Source organism: Fusarium vanettenii (assembly GCF_000151355.1).
Source record: "Fusarium vanettenii 77-13-4 chromosome 1 genomic scaffold NECHAsca_1_chr1_3_0, whole genome shotgun sequence".
NCBI classification, from domain to species: Eukaryota; Fungi; Ascomycota; class Sordariomycetes; order Hypocreales; family Nectriaceae; genus Fusarium; species Fusarium vanettenii.
The window spans coordinates 2,759,228-2,775,402 of record NW_003315881.1 but is presented as its reverse complement, the minus strand read 5'-3'; the positions used below and the strand labels follow the sequence as shown (position 1 = coordinate 2,775,402).

The window sequence follows — 16,175 nt, the reverse complement described above, 5'->3', positions numbered from 1 at the left end:
TAGAGATGATGCAGGTGGAGGAATAAGATCTGCCCCTGGTGCATCTAGACCAACTCTATTCTCATCGACTATTCCCCTTCTTGGCGGCCTTGGCTCCTGAAATCTCAGAGATACACCTTGATGACTAACGCGGCTTTCATGTCTCATTCTGCGTGTTGTAAGGCACGACCTCTTTGACAATGTGTGTGGCACCTTCCCTCTGGTGGCCCATTTCCCAGAGAGGATCTCAACGCTCGTTGACCAACGCCTCCAGTTTCACAATCTATTTCCAGCTCAACCATGAAGTAATATCAAATCTCCCAAACCTCAGCTCTTGACCAAGACAAAGTCTCCGGTGCCTGCATATCTCGCTTATGCTTACTCTCAGAGCCCGAGCGGCAGGTATGTGCGTGTGCTTGTGCGGACGACTGCTACGAGGTCACCTTGATACTACTTGATGGCTTGTAGCTTTGATTGGCAATGTTTCGCCACAAAGAGACAAGTTATTTTTGCTTACTGGCAAGCTTACAACACTCTTACAGGCGTCATAGATGGTTCCGAGAAGAAAAAGTCAATAACACGGCTCAGGTCAATATCAGACATGCCGTTCAATAATCAGGTTACATGGTCTAGTCTATGCAAAACACGCTTTTGGATCCCGTCTACTGTAAAGTCAACCCGTTAAACTTTTTACCTCCTCTCAGCCTCAGGTACCCCTTTCAACCTTGCCCCCTTCTCAACGGTTCCCGTCTCCACGCGGAAAGACATGGCAAGTTCCTGGGGCATCAGGTCAGATCTTGGTTGTGAGCTTCCAGCCCCCCAACTTGACCCGGAGTAATGCGACCCCCATCGTGGCGATCAAGAAATTAACTCCGCCAAACACTGCTGCGAATCGGTAGCTACCTCCGTCGTCTGCGACGATCGCTCCGGCGATCGGGGGACTCGTCAAGGAGCCGATGGCAGCCAGTGACAGAACCGTGCCCACCCGGAATCCAAGCTCCTCGATGGGAGAGACTCCCGCGATGAGCACGGGGGCGAGTCCGATTCCCGCGCCAGAGCTAAAGCCGAACAGCACGGCAAATGCAATGATGGCGCCGTCACTCCTCCCAGGGAGCCACAGGCCTAGAACCATGATGGTGGAGAGAAGAAGCATGACCACCGTGACGTTGAACCGGCCGAGCTTGTCTGCAATGTAGTTGGGCACGGTCCTCCCAAAGAAGCTATCCCCGGACTCTCCGTTAGAGCTCCATTTAAGACCAGAGGCTGACTTAAGTTTAGAAAAAAGCTTACCTGGCGCCGTTCATGATTGATACCAGTCCTATGGCTAGAGACGGCTTCATTCCGTAATGGATTGCCTCTGTGACGATGTAATTGAACGGCACAAACATTCCCCCTTGCATCAGTGTTAGCGACTCTCGATTTTCCGCATCGACCAAAGACTTCCTAGGTAGTAGCACCTACAATAGAGAAAGAAGGACGATACAGCCAAGATACAAAAGTTAAACTCGCGGATGGGCTTCAGGTAGTCCATTATGCTAAAGGGCTTGGGCGAGTGTACAAGGTTTGAGGTGATGGTCAGGTTGGACAGGAGAAGCATGCCCAAGATGAGAAAGGCGCAGATGCGAATAGCCCAGCCAAATCCCACCTGTGGAATAAGATGCTGTGCCATCTGGGGAAAGATGACACCCCCTACCGACGACCCGGCTACAACAAGTCCGAGTGCTATTCCTCGCTTCTTGTCGAAGTAGGTTTGGGCCTATTGACGATGCATCAGAATGGGGTGATGAGAGAGAGTCTGGACAACGGGGGTAACCCACAGCGGTCAAGGCTGGGGAGAAAACAAGAGATGAGCCCACCCCGGAGCAGATCGATTGGCTCAGGAGGATCTGGTAGTACTTGCTCGAGATGCTGAGCATCATGAGGCCAAAGACGTGCATGACGGAGCCAATCAAGATGGGCACCTTTGGTCCGTAATGGTCGAAAATCTTGCCTCCGACGGGAGAGAAGAAAAGCATGCAAAAGACTAGACCGGGTCAGGATCGCGGGTCATCATCCGGGAGGTTGTATCACATGAGAATGGACATCTGGGGCTGACTTACACTCGATTGACGTGATCCAGGCAATATCAGAGCTCGAGTAATCCTTCAACTGAACTTGTTCGTATTGAGCTTGGAACAACCCAATGCAGTTGACCCAACCAAACGTGGCAAACAGGGCAGCCGAAGAACCCGCGACTGTCAGCCATCCTCTGGTCCCCCCTTCAGGGCTTGGTTGAGGTTTCTCGTCCGTCTCCTTCTCAGGTCGGCCACCCTCTAGGGTAGCGACGTCGAGAGTGCTGCTGGTGTTGGACATTGCGAAGTTGGATTAAAAGATATGATAATGGATGGTTGTGATTGTGCTGGATTGTCTTGAAGATGATGATTCATGGCTTCTAGAAGGAAGATATCTTTTATATACCTGCTTGCTCAATTTCCTTGATCATTAACATGATCTCAAAATATGCCCGAAGTTCGGCATCGGTTTAGAAGCTCGGTGATATTCATCTGGTGCGCAAATAATATGTAAGTGCCCTCATATATTGGCCTACATCTGTCCGACTTATTCTGTCAGTATGCACGGAGTTGTAGTCAGCCAAAAGCTCGGTCTTAACAAACTCGGGGGTAAAGTTCGGCATTTCAAACCACTCACTTATATCCATCTCGGTGCTCACATCCCCGATCGACTCATTTTCCAGACCGGCCTCAACTTGTCAAAACATCATCCATGTCTTCAGCAGCTTCTTCGACAGACAGTCCTCGGCCCAAACGTCGAAGACGTCGACCGGCGAAGTCGTGCGAGCAATGCCGCCGCCGCAAGATTCGGTGCGACTTGGGGCAGCCGTGTAATGGCTGCGTCCGGGCTCGGGTTTCGATGGAGTGCTCATACCGAGACGGGAGCTCCGGGGATGCAGCTGCAGTACCTGCCAAGAGCCGGGAGCTAGCATCTACCGAGACGCATCCAGAAGCAGGGGAGGAGGTCGTAGTATCTGGGCGGAGGGGAGCAGCAGTAAGGCCGGCCTTGGTAGGAGATTATCTCCGAGCTCAGATACCACGCCAACCATCAAGACCAGAGGCCGGTGATGACGTGCCGTTGACGAATCAGGAATCCTTGCTCTTGAGCAATGCTTCACCCTCTCAGCCTCTGGTCTCGGCCCCGGCCTCATCATCTACCTGTATACCACCACACACACCAAGACTTCGACATGTCCCCGAGAAGACGAAGCTATTTGGCCAGACACACTGGCTGCATACAGCAGAGAGGGTTTGTTCCCCCATCTTTAACTCATGTTCAAAACTCTTCATAAGTCTTGATGGCTGACATTCCATCAGTTTCCAATATCGGGGTCGTTCCACCCCGTCCAAGTCGAACCATGGTTCAACGATGCCAAAGCCGATCTCATCGAGACCTTGCAAGAGGCTCGAAATCTCCGATTCGCCCTCAAGAAACAAAACGCAGCCAATCTTGAGCAGCCTATCCGGGACTTGCGTGAGACTCTCCCCGTGAAGGAGACTTGCGATGATCTCATCCGGTGTTATCTCCGTACCTTTGAGCCCATGTACCGAATCATCCATGTACCATCCTTTTGGAACGAGTACAGCCAGGTGTGGGTGGGGGAGCATGCTTCAACCCTTCAGCCTGTTTTTCTCGTCAAGTTGTCTTTGATCCTTGCTATTGGAACGACTTTTAAGGAGGTCTCTGATGATGCCGAGGCCAACCATCTATGGCGGCTTGCGCAAACGTGGATACAGAATGCACAGTGGTGGCTCACAGGACCAAGCGAGAAGACTACATACAATCTAGATGGTCTTCAAGTATTTTGTCTCTTGCTCCTTGCTCGCCAGACCACATTCAACTGCCGTGGCGCAACATCATGGCTCTCTTCGGGGTCACTTCTTCGCGCTGCCATCACCATGGGGCTTCATCGCAACCCCAAGTTGTTTCCAGGCCTGTCGCTGTACCAAAGAGAGATTCGTGCACGTCTCTGGACCACAGTCTTGGAATTGTCTGTACAGTGCTGTCTTGACCTCGGCCTGCCGCTCAACTTCTCCGACATCGACTACGATGCCTGTTCACCATCCAACTATGACGACCCTGATCTCGACTCTGGCTCTGAGCCAACGCCCAAACCTATGGACACTCCCACAGATTCGAGCCTACAAATAATGTTAGCACAATCTCTTCCGTTAAGAGTCGAGGTCATCCGCCTGCTCAACGATTTTCGCCACCAACAATCCTACGAGAAAGCTTTAGAGATAGGCACAAAACTGCGTAAGGCGTGCCGTGATGTGGCAGCCTTCTTTCATTCGAGTAAGGTCACTGACGGTAGTTTTGCGGATACGTGCGGTCTCAGGCCGAATATGTTCCACCGAAAACTGATGGATAACCAACTAAGACGGTTCATCATGTTTCTTCATCGCGACTTCATGCTGCAGGCTAGGGCCGATCCCAGATTCTACCTCTCCCGCAAAATATGTGTCGAGGCTGCCTTGGTTATCGCATCCAGCGACAAGGGGGCCAACCTCAACCAACCCCTCCAACGGTGGGAGGATACATGGCGTCTTGCACTCGTTGGTCGGGGGTTGTTCAAGTGCTCCTTGAACTTCGATGCCATGCTGATACTGTCTCTTGAGGTCATCACTCAGCTACAGGATGAAGCAGCACCGAGTTACGAAGCCGATGTCCTCGGCGAGATGGCCAAAGCTGGCCGAGCCCCCCTGATCCAAGTTCTCGAAAGCATGCAAGAACAACTAACCCAGCTCATTGCACGAGGCAACACCAGTCTCAAGAGACTCTTGTTCGTCAACGCCCATCTTACGCAGATCCGGGCGCTAGAGTCAGGCCAGCCGATGAAGCAAGCAGTATACGAGGCTCATGCCCAGACCTTGCGCAACTGTGTTGCGGTGCTGCGCGAGACGACGGCGGGGGCGACACCCCAGGAGTCCATGGCGACTGCAGACACTCTGAGCACCGACTTTTTCCCTCCCGGATTCTTTTCAGCAGTAAGGAGAAAGTGCCTAGAGAAGGGGTTCCCCGCCATATCGCTAACTAGTGGTCTAGGAGAACCCCATGGAATGGGACATATCCAGCCTCCTGGGGATCCCTACCATGAGCAGAGACGGCCAAGCTCAATGGCCTGTATCATATTGATATCGTGTCCCGGTTACAGAATTATATGTGTAGCTTTTGAAATGCTGGAACAGCACCGAGTGTACATAGTCCAAGGGAAGGATAAGCTCAAACACTTTATTCGTAATACCAGCAGCATTATTTTGGCTGTACGGCTAATGTACAATTGCAAAGCCTCCTCCCTGCTTAATGCCATATCTCCATCTCATCTATAGCCTCCCTCGACTCGTGTGCATGTGGGCGACATGTCCTTGGTCCAGCCACAGCCAGTTCATCATGCCTCTCCCACCAAATTTTGCTCCCCCAACATGAATAGTTTAAGCATTATACCCGTACGCAAGCTGTGAATTCCTCCCGCCTTGAAAATTAAATGCAAATTACCTCCCGTAGCCCTGTTTTGGCATATAGACAAAAGCAACCAACAGAGTCCCCAACGCCAAGGCTATGCGGTAAAGGAATGACTATCAGCGTAATACCATACGCCTTGGTAGTTGTTCAAAAACACGAAATTATATCAAAAATATGTCTCCTCCTCCTTCTCCTCATCTCTTCAGTATGCAAGAACTGCGACAGCGCTCGGCTGTCAAGTCAGCCTCACTCTGATATCCAAATCCAAGAGGTGGCCAGGTGACAAGACTTAAAAGGCAACTCTACCCCCATTGAGCCGCAACGGCATTGGCCCGAGGGGCCCGTGCGATCCCAAGACCGAGGGCGAAGAGTGCATGCTGCCTTCATCTGATGACATGGACGAAATAGAAGAGAGAGAGCTGAATCCCATGTGCCCCTTGCTTATTCCGTTTCGACCCATAGAGATGCCGGGATTCGCCATGAGGGCGTCGGCTCGGTCAAAGACGTTTCCGTGGAACGCCGCTGCGAATGATCCGTTCTGTGGTGTTGTGGGAACCGTTGCCTGCATTGCAGGTCCCAAGGCGGCACTCTGCGGTGTAATCGGGACCTGGGTTGGCGACATGCCGTGCGCAGGGAACGACGTGGGCCCGTTGTTGGCCATCGGTCGGAACAGGTAGTGCCAAGGAGATTGGTAGATGATGTTGCTTGTCTCCTTGATACTTTGCTGGATTGGTCTCAGACGGGCCCTGGTGTCTGGTGGCAGGGGTACCGAGTTAGGACCATACTTGATCTGTTCGATCATGTCTGCCCAAGAATGGCTGAAGTTGCTGCACATTCCCCAGAAGCTCGCCTGCGTTCGAACCCCAGGTTCCTTCAACTTAATGAGTGAGAGCCTCTTCTTCAACGCCTCCGTCTGCTGAATGACGACGCCACACCCACTGATCAGCCCCTTCCAGTGCTGAATGATGCTCTCCGGTGTACGCTGATGCATCGCGTTTCTAAGGCCGCCCATAAGCTGTACTTGGAAACTGGGCAGTGTCCGCATGACAAGATCTGTCGACTTCTGCAACGACAGGAAGATCTTCTCGAATTGTCGGTCCTCCTCGGTAAACTCGGAAGACATGCCTCGGCTGCCTATCGAAGAGAATGACTCTCCAGACCGCGGAGTGGCCGAGGTGATTGTAGCAGTCCGTCCATTGCCGTTGACATATGTTGCTGAAAGACGCACTGGGACGTCAGTAGCAACACGGAGATTGATCGGATGGTGCACCAGAGTGCCATTCCGGTTGCGGGCTCCTGTAGGTCTCTCCACTGTGGGAGTAATTGATGGTTCTCGGACGTGCGGTCTGATAGTGCGGCTGCTGGTCAAGTCTCCCTCGGGTGCGATTTGCTGAGGGCCCTCCTCAGCGCTCAGAGACGCAAGTGTTACCCGAAGTTCCATGATACTGTTGTACAGCAACATCAAGAGAGACCGGATATAGCGCGCATCTCCATTGTTGACAAACGTATCGATGTTGTCGACCAGAAGCGTGCACACATGCCCATACGCGCTGACGAGTGTATGACAAGCTCGGTGGACATTCTCGTTTTCCCGGTGTGCGAGGTCGTCAGTGTCGGCCAAGGCGTTTTCATGCTTCTGAATCTCCTGTTCCAACTCTTCAACGTGTGAGTTTGTGTTATAAAAGACAATCTCAAGACTCGACCGCTTGGCAGATCCGTCGCTTGTGAGGCTCATCAACATCTGAATCATGGGGTGGATCTGGAATATCGAATATAGAATCCCCTTTGCTGCTTCAACGACTGGATCATACACCTTTGACTCTCGGCGTCGCTCGGGTAACACGGAGAGCCGTCTCACGTAGATTGGGCGCTGAAGATAAGGTTCCGTTGGAGTCGCTGGACTCTTGGTTCCTATCGGTGTTCCCTGCATGGCCGAGCCATGACTTAGGCCACGATAATGGCTGAAGCGATTGTTGACCTGCATCTCATCAAGAGTGCCCAGATCCGATGGTTTTCTCGAGACGATCCCCATGCGTCTGCTACGGCTCTCCGACCGGTCCGCTCGCAACAAACTCTCAGAGTTACTGCGGACTCGCTCGTTGACGTTTCCGATTGTGAGGGGCATGACGCCAGGTCGTCGAATAGCGGTGCTTTGCTGTGAAAGACCTCGATAATGTGATCTTGAGGGGATCGGCGGTGGGCGCGAGCCATTGTTGGGCGATCGAATGTCTGACAAATCGGTGCCATTCACCTTGATCGGGAAACGCCCGCTGGCAACCCTCTTTAGCGGGAAGCGGGGAGTCTCGGCCCCTTCGCTCGACTCGTCTCCCGTGTTCTCAGCCTCGAGTCGGTCATTGAGTGCGTGTTGTTTCAAGAACTTTTTGATATGTGCAGTCACAGCGACTTCTGTGACCTCGCTATCCCTTAGAAGACCCTCGTTCGGTGGGCTCGGGGCTTGCACTTGTATCGCGTCTCGAGGTGGAAAGCTGATGGGGTTTCCTTCAAACTTGATCACTTGGAGGGAGCCCATGTCAGCAAGACAGAGAGGGAGTTCTCGAATCTGGTTCTTAGGAACGGATAGGACTTTCAAAGACGAAAGTCTGGCGATGTCGGGAGGAAGGACTCGAAGCTGATTGCGACCGAGATCGAGGATCTCTAGAGACTTGAGATCGCAAAGCTGTTACTTGTCAGAAAATGATTCTCAAGGTTGAAGACGAGAGATGTACAGGCATGGGGAACTCCTTGATCTGGTTGCCCCTGATGTTGAGGTATCGCAGTGAGGTGCATTCGGAAAATCGGGCTGGCAGTGATGAGAGCTGATTGTGTGACAATGCTAGTCTGGACACCATGTAAGTATCAGTGCCCGGGCGCCTGGTTAGAGAGGATCCCAGCGAGGGCACAGACCGTTCCAATTCACCCTTGACAATATCAACTACCTCCTCAGGCAGTTTTTGTATGCCTTTTCGGCTAAGATCAATGGTGACTCCGGTCTTCAGCCCTGTGCCAACGGCGCTGGCCTCGGCAGCTTTGTTCTCACTCTCGAGGGCATTCCGCATGGCCTCGCGCGCGAGGTTGATGACCTGGGCAGACGACATGCCGCCGGTGGAGAGGGACGAGCTGGAGGGAGGACCACGCAGGTTGGGAATGGGGGGAGGAGGCGGCGGCGGGCCGTTCGAGGTGGCAGCCGAATTCGGTACGGGGCGTCTCCCAGATATATGGTTCTCGGGCAAGTTCCTAGGAACTAGTGGTTGTGATGCTGAGCCGCCAGACGAGCCAGCGAGTCGCTCTGGTCGCTCCATGGCGGAAGAATGATTATATGAATAGTCGGTTGAGGCAGGCAACGTGCGAGGGTGCACCAGTGGAGTAATCGATCGACGGCGAGGGCGTTAGGAATTTCGATGACGGGTATGTCGACAGTTGTGGATGAGACGTTTCAGAAGCCCCTCTATGGCTTGTCGTTGCGTTTGTCTCTTGTTCTCGACCAGATCGCAGGCGCAAACGCAAACGCAAGCGAAGGCCCTCGGGTCTCAAGCGGAGCAAAGCCCGCGATCAAAGGTTCTTGTTTAGGCCAATGAAGGCTGTGGCAGCGACGAGTGCGACAGGGTCATGGTTGTTGGATAGGAAAGGCCAGCAGGCGGCGCGTGGTTCAGGTTCAGGCCTGTTCTGTCGAGACGGAATTGAGGTCGATTGAGGATCGTCGTCGAGGAGATGTAGAGGGCGAATGCCCGGTGGCGGCAATCGAGGAGGATTCGACGGTGGAAGCTGACCCAAGGATGAGGATTGCTGAGGATTGCTGAGGAAGATGCTAGAGGAGGAAATGGGGCGGGAAGGGCCGCGATGATGAGCTGATGCGGACGTGGAGGCGATGAAGTCGGGGCCAGGACTCCGTCTTTGGTAAGGTAAGGATGTGTGGTGAGAATAGCTGGGATGTCCCCCGTCTGTCTCCCACTTTGGTCTCTTGGCCTGCTGCTTTTTATCGCGGACTGGCCAAGTCGAGCTCAAGGAGTTGCAAAAAAAGATCACCAAAGAATCGAGACTGCAATGGGAGCTGGATCGACGGGGGATCTCAGGCACATGCTGCAACCAATGTTAGGTAAGGTGCCTTAGCGCCTTGCTGAGAAAGTCTTGGCTGCCCACTTGAATGCTACCAGCCAAACTTAGCATCCAGAGAGTCCACCTCGGGCAGAGGAAAATGCTTTGGCTACCGCAACTCAACCTACAGATGCCTCTGCCCCCTCGCCGCCTGGAGGATTTTTTTCCACTTCCTCCCAGCCACCCCTGTCACCCGCCGGTCCCATGTGCTTAGATAGGGGATAGCGCACCAGATAGGGGTAATCAAGTGTTTTGGTCACAGCACGCACCTCAAACGTGGGGCCCTCGACGCCAGCAGTCGGTCTCAGGGCGCGCGGGTCGTGGGATGTGGGCGGGTGAAACACAGTGCGGGGCCGTCTCAGAGGCTAAGGCGTGCTGTAAGCTGGCGCCAGGACCCTCACCCCAGATGGAAACCCTCTTTCAGAGCCCGGCCACCTGGAGGGTTTGGAGCAGCCGCTGACAGGCACGCTGCTCGCCGCATCCCTCCAGGCGCCTGGTCTGGTCTGTCCACTGACTGGCCAGCGCACCCGCCACCGCTCGGCCGCTGACGCACAGTACGAGATTCGCGGGCAGAGACTGGTCAGCACTGGCATCCAGATGAACCCATGCTGGGCGAGATAGGGATGGCTCCTTGTCCATTCAGCCAGCTTAAGGACAGGACATGGTCGCACAGGGGCGACACACAGGTAGACAAGATGCCCAGACAAGCGACACGCACACAACAAGAGGGACAGCTGTCAGGCTCGGGACCGTTCCTGGAGGCACTGGAAGCAACAGAAAAGTGGGAGACGAGGGGTAATGTCAACCTATGAAACAACTCAGAGCCCGTTAAGCGTCTCCATTCAACCGTCCGTCGACGCCGTCACTGGCATCGACCAAGGGATGGCTGCTGTGGGAGGGCGGCCTAGGCTCTTGTCTGGCTGGAACGGACTCAGTCGAGTCGTCAACCCCTGTCCAAGCCTCGGGCGAGTAATGCAAGGCACGCACTCAGTACTGGCGCTCGAGGCGCTGACACTGGCACACTCTGCTTGGCCGGACCACTGGGCTGTCTCTGCTGTCTCTCTGCTGACCACACCCATCACATCATCCCGCGGTCGGCGTTCGTGTATGTAGCAGGTGCAGCCCGTTGACGGCTGAGACAAGACTCAGGGTCCCCGTATCGCGAATTCCAACCCCGACACGCCTTGTAACTCGACGAACTGCTTCCGATTGTGCGCCAACCATGTGTCGTAGGAGCAAGGAGACGTAAATAGCCTGTTTCGATGCTGACAGAGGCTCACGGAACAGGCTGACAAAACACTCGGTTGACTCGGCGTCGGGGTGCACGTGACCACGTGGCCCGCCTTCCAGCTTCACTCCGAAGCTGGGGTACGGAGATATCGCGACTCCGGCAGCGCATGGCGATCTCGCTCACACCCCTGCGCATCACTTCATCCTTCACCACGCTCACCAGAGACACCAGCGCACCACTAATAGCAGGGACCCTATAAATTTGGTGGATCTTGGTGGTCGATACGATTGCCAAAAGGAGAAATAGAGACCCTCCTCACTGCAACTCTGTAAGTCAGCCAACACTCCTACCAATCCACCTGAACACGCAAGCTAGAGCTACAGGTTAACAACACCAGTGTGAACCGTTATCGAGTGCCGAGCAAGGAGCGACTTTTGACCACTTGCTATGAATTGAGTGGTCGGTAGTTCACGTTTTCATCCGCTCAACGACACATCTCCACACATTCACCTCAAGCTGCCGTGAATCTATGCTTAAGCTGACGCAAACACAATGCCTCCTCTCAAGAGGACCAATTCATGCACAGATATTGGCTTCACACTAAGAAGGCAGTTCAACAAGGAGGATTTTAGGTTTGCCGCGACTATTCCTTCATCAAAGCTCGCATTGATCTGACTTGTAGTTTTCCTCGACAGGCCACATCAACGTGAAATTATTGAGGCCGCTCTTGATGGCTACGATGTTTACGTTCAAGCCGCCACATCATTTGGCAAAAGTTTGTGCTTTCAACTCCCGGCAGTCATCGACCAGGGCAGTAAGTTGTGCCGTTTAATCACCAAGTATTGGTCTCCTACTGACGATACACCTCAGTTACCATCGTTGTATCCCCTTTATTAAGTCTGATGGTAAGAAATCTCGGATCCTTCGTTGGTATTAGATCTAATTCTCTGCCAGATTAATCAAGTTGAAGCTCTCAAAGCTTCCGGGATAGACGCCAACTCTCTCAACAGCACAACACCGCCTAAGGAGCGTGACCGTATCCAACGTGATCTTGAGACTGGGCATCCGCGGACCCGTCTTTTGTACGTTACACCCGAACTATGCTCTGGCCTCCGTTTCCGCGAACGCCTGCAATTGGTCCACAAACAAAAGGAGCTTGCTCGCATAGCCATCGACGAAGCTCATTGCATCTCAGAATGGGGTCACGACTTTCGAAAAGACTTCAAACGCCTTTCATGGTTTCGAGAAACCTTCCCGGATGTCCCCATCATGTGCCTCACTGCGACAGCGAATCCACAGGTTCGTCGGGACGTTTTATCCATTCTGAAACTGGATCAGACACCAGAGAGGACGAAAGAGTTTCTAATGAACCCTCAACGACAAAATCTGCATCTAGAGATTCGGTACACCAAGGATGAGGATGAGAACCGTCTCAATGACTTTTTACGGTGGATTAGAGGTGTCTACAGTCGTCGTCGTGCCGATGAGCGATTGGCCGAACTGACACAAGTCAATGAGAGGGTAGAGAGTGTGCCTGGCATCATCTATACCATATCTCGAGATGAATGCGAATCACTCGCAAACAACCTTCGAGATGAGGGCATTGGAGCCCGGCCCTTTCATGCCAGACTTCCTAAGGATGTTAAGGAGGAGACTCTCTCCCGCTGGATCCGCAACGACCCTGGTTACGATATCATCGTTGCCACAACTGCTTTCGGCATGGGCATCGACAAGAACAACGTGCGCTTTGTGGTTCACTGGCGCATTCCCAAGTCGTTTGAGGGATATTACCAAGAGGCTGGTCGTGCAGGCCGAGACGGTAACGCCAGTTATTGCTTCTTATACTACAGCCGAGAAGACCTGGAACGAGTGACGCGAATGATCCGATCCGATTCTAAGGAAGAGGCAAACCAGACGGCCAGGCTCAAGAGTCTACAGGCTCTGGCCGAGTATTGTGAGAGCACAAACAAATGTCGACACGCCCTCATATGTAAGTACTTTGGCGAAACCGACACGCCTGACTGCGATTTTGCCTGTGATTGGCACAAGGACCCTAATGGACTTGTGATGAGGTGCATGAGAGGGCTAGCCAGCGAAGAGTTTGTGAGCACACAAGCAATGCAGGGCACATATGATGGGTATTACGACGACTAATGGGCTTCGGATACCAATAACCCGATATAAGGCTTTTGTACTTTTCTGCCAGCTCCCTGCAAGATACCCTATTCCTTGCGTTTATTTCCTTGTTTTGTGGGTTCACCCTTGGGCTTCCCCACGCTGGTTAAGAAAACATCGAGACAGATATAGAGATCCAATGCATATTTGCCATTCTTCCCGAAAGGCAACTTACTAAGGTAACAAGAATAATAAAACCATGAATAAAAAGATAGAATATCTTCATTAGATTAGGATCCTATTTTAGTAGATTTATGTAAATTTCCTTGTAAGTTTTATCAAGAGCTAGATCTTCTTTGTCGTTCGTGTAGCCGCATGATCTGCACCCCCACCACCATGCATACAGCGAGTTGTATCAGCTGCGCATGAAACGAGCCCGTTGAACTCATTGCTCAGATCCTGCTGGCATGTTTCTCCTCTCCTTTAACCCCCGAGAATCAACTCGGCAACTGAAAGCATAGCCTTGACAAACCCACATCATGTCAGCTTCGAGGTCCTCTCAGCAGGCTGGCTCCTCCTCCTCCGCTGGGGGCCCTTCGTCCTCCCGGCCGCCGACTTCTCCTCCACCATCCATCGCGTCGCCGTCCATCGCGCATGCTCACGCTCACGCGCAGATTCCAGGGCCGTCCTCATCATCGTCCGCGCAACGCTCCCCGCCTCCTCCGCATCTGCAGCCAACGCTCCCCTCTCCAGAAACGCAGCGGCACGTAACCGAAGCGCGGCGCGCAGTCGTGGCGACCCTCGAGAACATGATGGACTCGGAGCTACAGTGGCGCGCCTCGACGCTACACTCCAACGCTGCCGCCCTCGGGAAGCAGGCCAAGGATGTGCGCCGTGCTGCGGACGGATTGCGTCGTGAGAATGATCGGTTGGCTCGCGAGGCGGATGTTGCTGCTCGCAGACTCAAGGAGCTCGGCAACGTCCAGAACTGGGCTGAGGTGCTGGAGCGCGACTTTCTTGTCCTCGAGGAGACGGTTCGGCTGGCCAACGGCGAGGGGAGCTGTAGTTGCAGCTGTAGTGAGTGCGGGAGCGTGGGGAGCGAAAGCGAAGACGAGATGGATGTGGATGGACCGAACAAGGGGGTCGATGATCATGGGAAGACGGGCATGGAGGGCATGGAAATTGATACAAGACACGGCATGCCGGGAACCTTTTCGGATGCTAGCCGGAGCCTAACGGATCCTGAGTCGAGCATGGGGAGAGGAACCAAGGGGTCAGATACGGCGTCAATGTCGACGGCGTCCCGATGAGGAGGAGACTCGAGTTATGAGGAACGACTTTGTATATCATGACAATGCTTGACGAACACGATGATTTATAGGCGCTGGGGAATTGGATGGCAAGCAAGCACATTCGCTCTATAAACGTACACATGACAGTCCATTCACTCTTTATCTCATTAACCGCGCCCATTTTCCTCCAACCTTCTAACCTGTATCAAACCCCCCCTCTTGATGCTCCCCAAACAGATCTACCTTCCCCTCATAACCATGAGAACCCTTTCGGTCACAACCAAATCACAGGAGACCGGGGAGGATGACATATCGCTTCTTCTTGTAGCTGTCGCCAAACTCCTTGCGGTAAGCACGCTCCTTGCCCTTGCCCCAGGTGAACATCTGCGCAGCGCCAATGGCGATGAAGAAGGCGACGCTCCAGTCTCGGCTGGTGACAACCATGCCGAGCCACGCGATGATCTCAAACATGTAGTTGGGGCAGGTCACGAGCTCGAAGCCGTGGCCGACGGGGATCTTGCGCTCGGTGCCGCCAGTGGATCGCAGGCTAGCCAGGTATCGGTGGACAGTAGCGTTGCTCAGCTCGCCAAAGAGGTAGATGACGAGGCCGAGGATGTCCATGGCGGGGACGTCGGCCCTGGCGGCGAGGGATTGCGGGTGGTAGAGGGAGTAGGCGCAGAGCCCGCCCGAGACGACCCAGTAGAAGAAGCTGTTCTTGAAGATGTTCTTGATGGGCATGGTGTTTGCCGAGAACTTGTGGACAAAGAGGGTCTCGTACTCGCGCTTGAGGAAGTGAAGCATGATCATGTAGAACGAGAGCCACTGGGTCGACGACATGGTACCGGCGTTGCTGTACAGGTAGGGACGGGCGAGAACGACGGCGGTGTGGATGAGGAGGGGGCCAATGTACTCGACGACGAAGACGGTTCTCCAATCCATCTGAGGACCTGCATTGCATTGTTAGAACGTGTTGTCCGGTATTGTTTAGCTTGTGTGGACGTACCCATATCCTTGACGAGGGTCTCGCCAGCAGCAACGACAGCAGGCTCATCGGCGATGCGAGCCCTGCGGTTCTTGAGGGTCTTCTTGGTGGAAGGATCGTAGAGGCCAATTCGGTTGTAGTCGCTGAGGCCAACGGCCTTGGCAATCATGATCTTGACATCCTCAACGGTGGTGTCGGGGCCGAGCTCGACAGAAGCTGGGAGCTTCTTGATGGGTTGCTTCGGAGCTACGAGGTGTCAGTTTATAGCTGCATAAAAGAGCAGAATGAATTCGTACAGCGGTTTGTAAGCTTGAGGGTCGTTAGAGTGGCCATCTTGAATCGTGCCGAGGGGGATGAAGTGGGAAAAAAGGAGGGGGGAGACAGATTCTTTGGTGTTGAGGACACCCAAGATATTTGGGAACCCGTTTAATCTCAGAGTGGATCGGCCCGCGCCAAGGCCTCGGGATCGGCGGGGTGTGTGTGCTTTCCCCTTTGGACTAATCAACATGAGCCTGTCGACTTTGTTGGGAAAAAATGTCATCGCTTCCCTTGCCCATGTGCTTATGGCATGTGATTTCAAAGGTTGAGCACTGCGATAGACTGCTTATGTGTATTCGCGTCTTTTTGCTGTATTACGCATTTGCTTGGGTGGTATCGAGGGCCTCATTTGCTATTGCTAGACATGTGCCGAGGCAGTTCTCTCAATCTGGTTTGGAGTATTGAACGTGACACCTCTATGGATAAATTGGGAGATAATCGACTTGAGTAGGCTGAAGTCTTTACTCTCTTCCCTTCTAGGCAACATCTGCGGTGTATAGGTTGTCAAGCAATCCAGATGTGGGAGTGTCATGTCTCCTTTGCCAGTCCCAGAATGGACAGGTTGAAGCAAAACATCGGTATCGGGCTCATCAACACAAAGAATAGAATGCACTAAGAAGGAAACTCACTATAGTCGCATTTCTGCCCCTTT

The 16,175-nt window shown here is 53.3% G+C and overlaps 6 protein-coding genes across 6 annotated transcripts; 3 read left to right on the top strand and 3 right to left on the bottom strand.

The window, feature by feature from the left end:
* Window positions 1-769: 769 nt before the first annotated feature.
* Window positions 770-2,331, bottom strand: NECHADRAFT_90272 (uncharacterized protein; the record flags this gene model as incomplete). The annotated part of the gene is made up of 5 exons (XM_003053679.1): window positions 770-1,199; window positions 1,270-1,372; window positions 1,441-1,735; window positions 1,797-2,002; window positions 2,079-2,331. 5 exons carry the CDS (start codon window positions 2,329-2,331, stop codon window positions 770-772), a joined length of 1,287 nt encoding a protein of 428 aa, XP_003053725.1.
* A 259-nt stretch (window positions 2,332-2,590) lies between these two features.
* NECHADRAFT_90271 (uncharacterized protein) lies at window positions 2,591-5,068 on the top strand (the record flags this gene model as incomplete). The annotated part of the gene is made up of 5 exons (XM_003054397.1): window positions 2,591-2,727; window positions 2,772-3,000; window positions 3,064-3,279; window positions 3,348-4,957; window positions 5,017-5,068. 5 exons carry the CDS (start codon window positions 2,591-2,593, stop codon window positions 5,066-5,068), a joined length of 2,244 nt encoding a protein of 747 aa, XP_003054443.1.
* A 714-nt stretch (window positions 5,069-5,782) lies between these two features.
* NECHADRAFT_31354 (uncharacterized protein) lies at window positions 5,783-8,792 on the bottom strand (the record flags this gene model as incomplete). The annotated part of the gene is made up of 3 exons (XM_003053678.1): window positions 5,783-8,170; window positions 8,220-8,331; window positions 8,398-8,792. 3 exons carry the CDS (start codon window positions 8,790-8,792, stop codon window positions 5,783-5,785), a joined length of 2,895 nt encoding a protein of 964 aa, XP_003053724.1.
* A 2,576-nt stretch (window positions 8,793-11,368) lies between these two features.
* NECHADRAFT_103197 (uncharacterized protein) lies at window positions 11,369-13,165 on the top strand (the record flags this gene model as incomplete). The annotated part of the gene is made up of 4 exons (XM_003054396.1): window positions 11,369-11,448; window positions 11,512-11,630; window positions 11,687-11,721; window positions 11,771-13,165. The coding sequence occupies 4 exons, from the start codon at window positions 11,369-11,371 to the stop codon at window positions 12,968-12,970; spliced, it is 1,434 nt and encodes a 477-aa protein (XP_003054442.1). The 3' UTR covers window positions 12,971-13,165.
* Window positions 13,166-13,426: 261 nt separating this feature from the next.
* Window positions 13,427-14,264, top strand: NECHADRAFT_98900 (uncharacterized protein). The gene has a single exon (XM_003054395.1). The coding sequence runs from the start codon at window positions 13,471-13,473 to the stop codon at window positions 14,239-14,241; it is 771 nt and encodes a 256-aa protein (XP_003054441.1). The 5' UTR covers window positions 13,427-13,470; the 3' UTR covers window positions 14,242-14,264.
* An 87-nt stretch (window positions 14,265-14,351) lies between these two features.
* On the bottom strand, window positions 14,352-15,538 carry NECHADRAFT_98899 (uncharacterized protein; the record flags this gene model as incomplete). Its single annotated transcript, XM_003053677.1, has 3 exons — window positions 14,352-15,170; window positions 15,227-15,451; window positions 15,502-15,538. The coding sequence occupies 3 exons, from the start codon at window positions 15,536-15,538 to the stop codon at window positions 14,509-14,511; spliced, it is 924 nt and encodes a 307-aa protein (XP_003053723.1). The 3' UTR covers window positions 14,352-14,508.
* Between the last annotated feature and the right edge of the window lie 637 nt (window positions 15,539-16,175).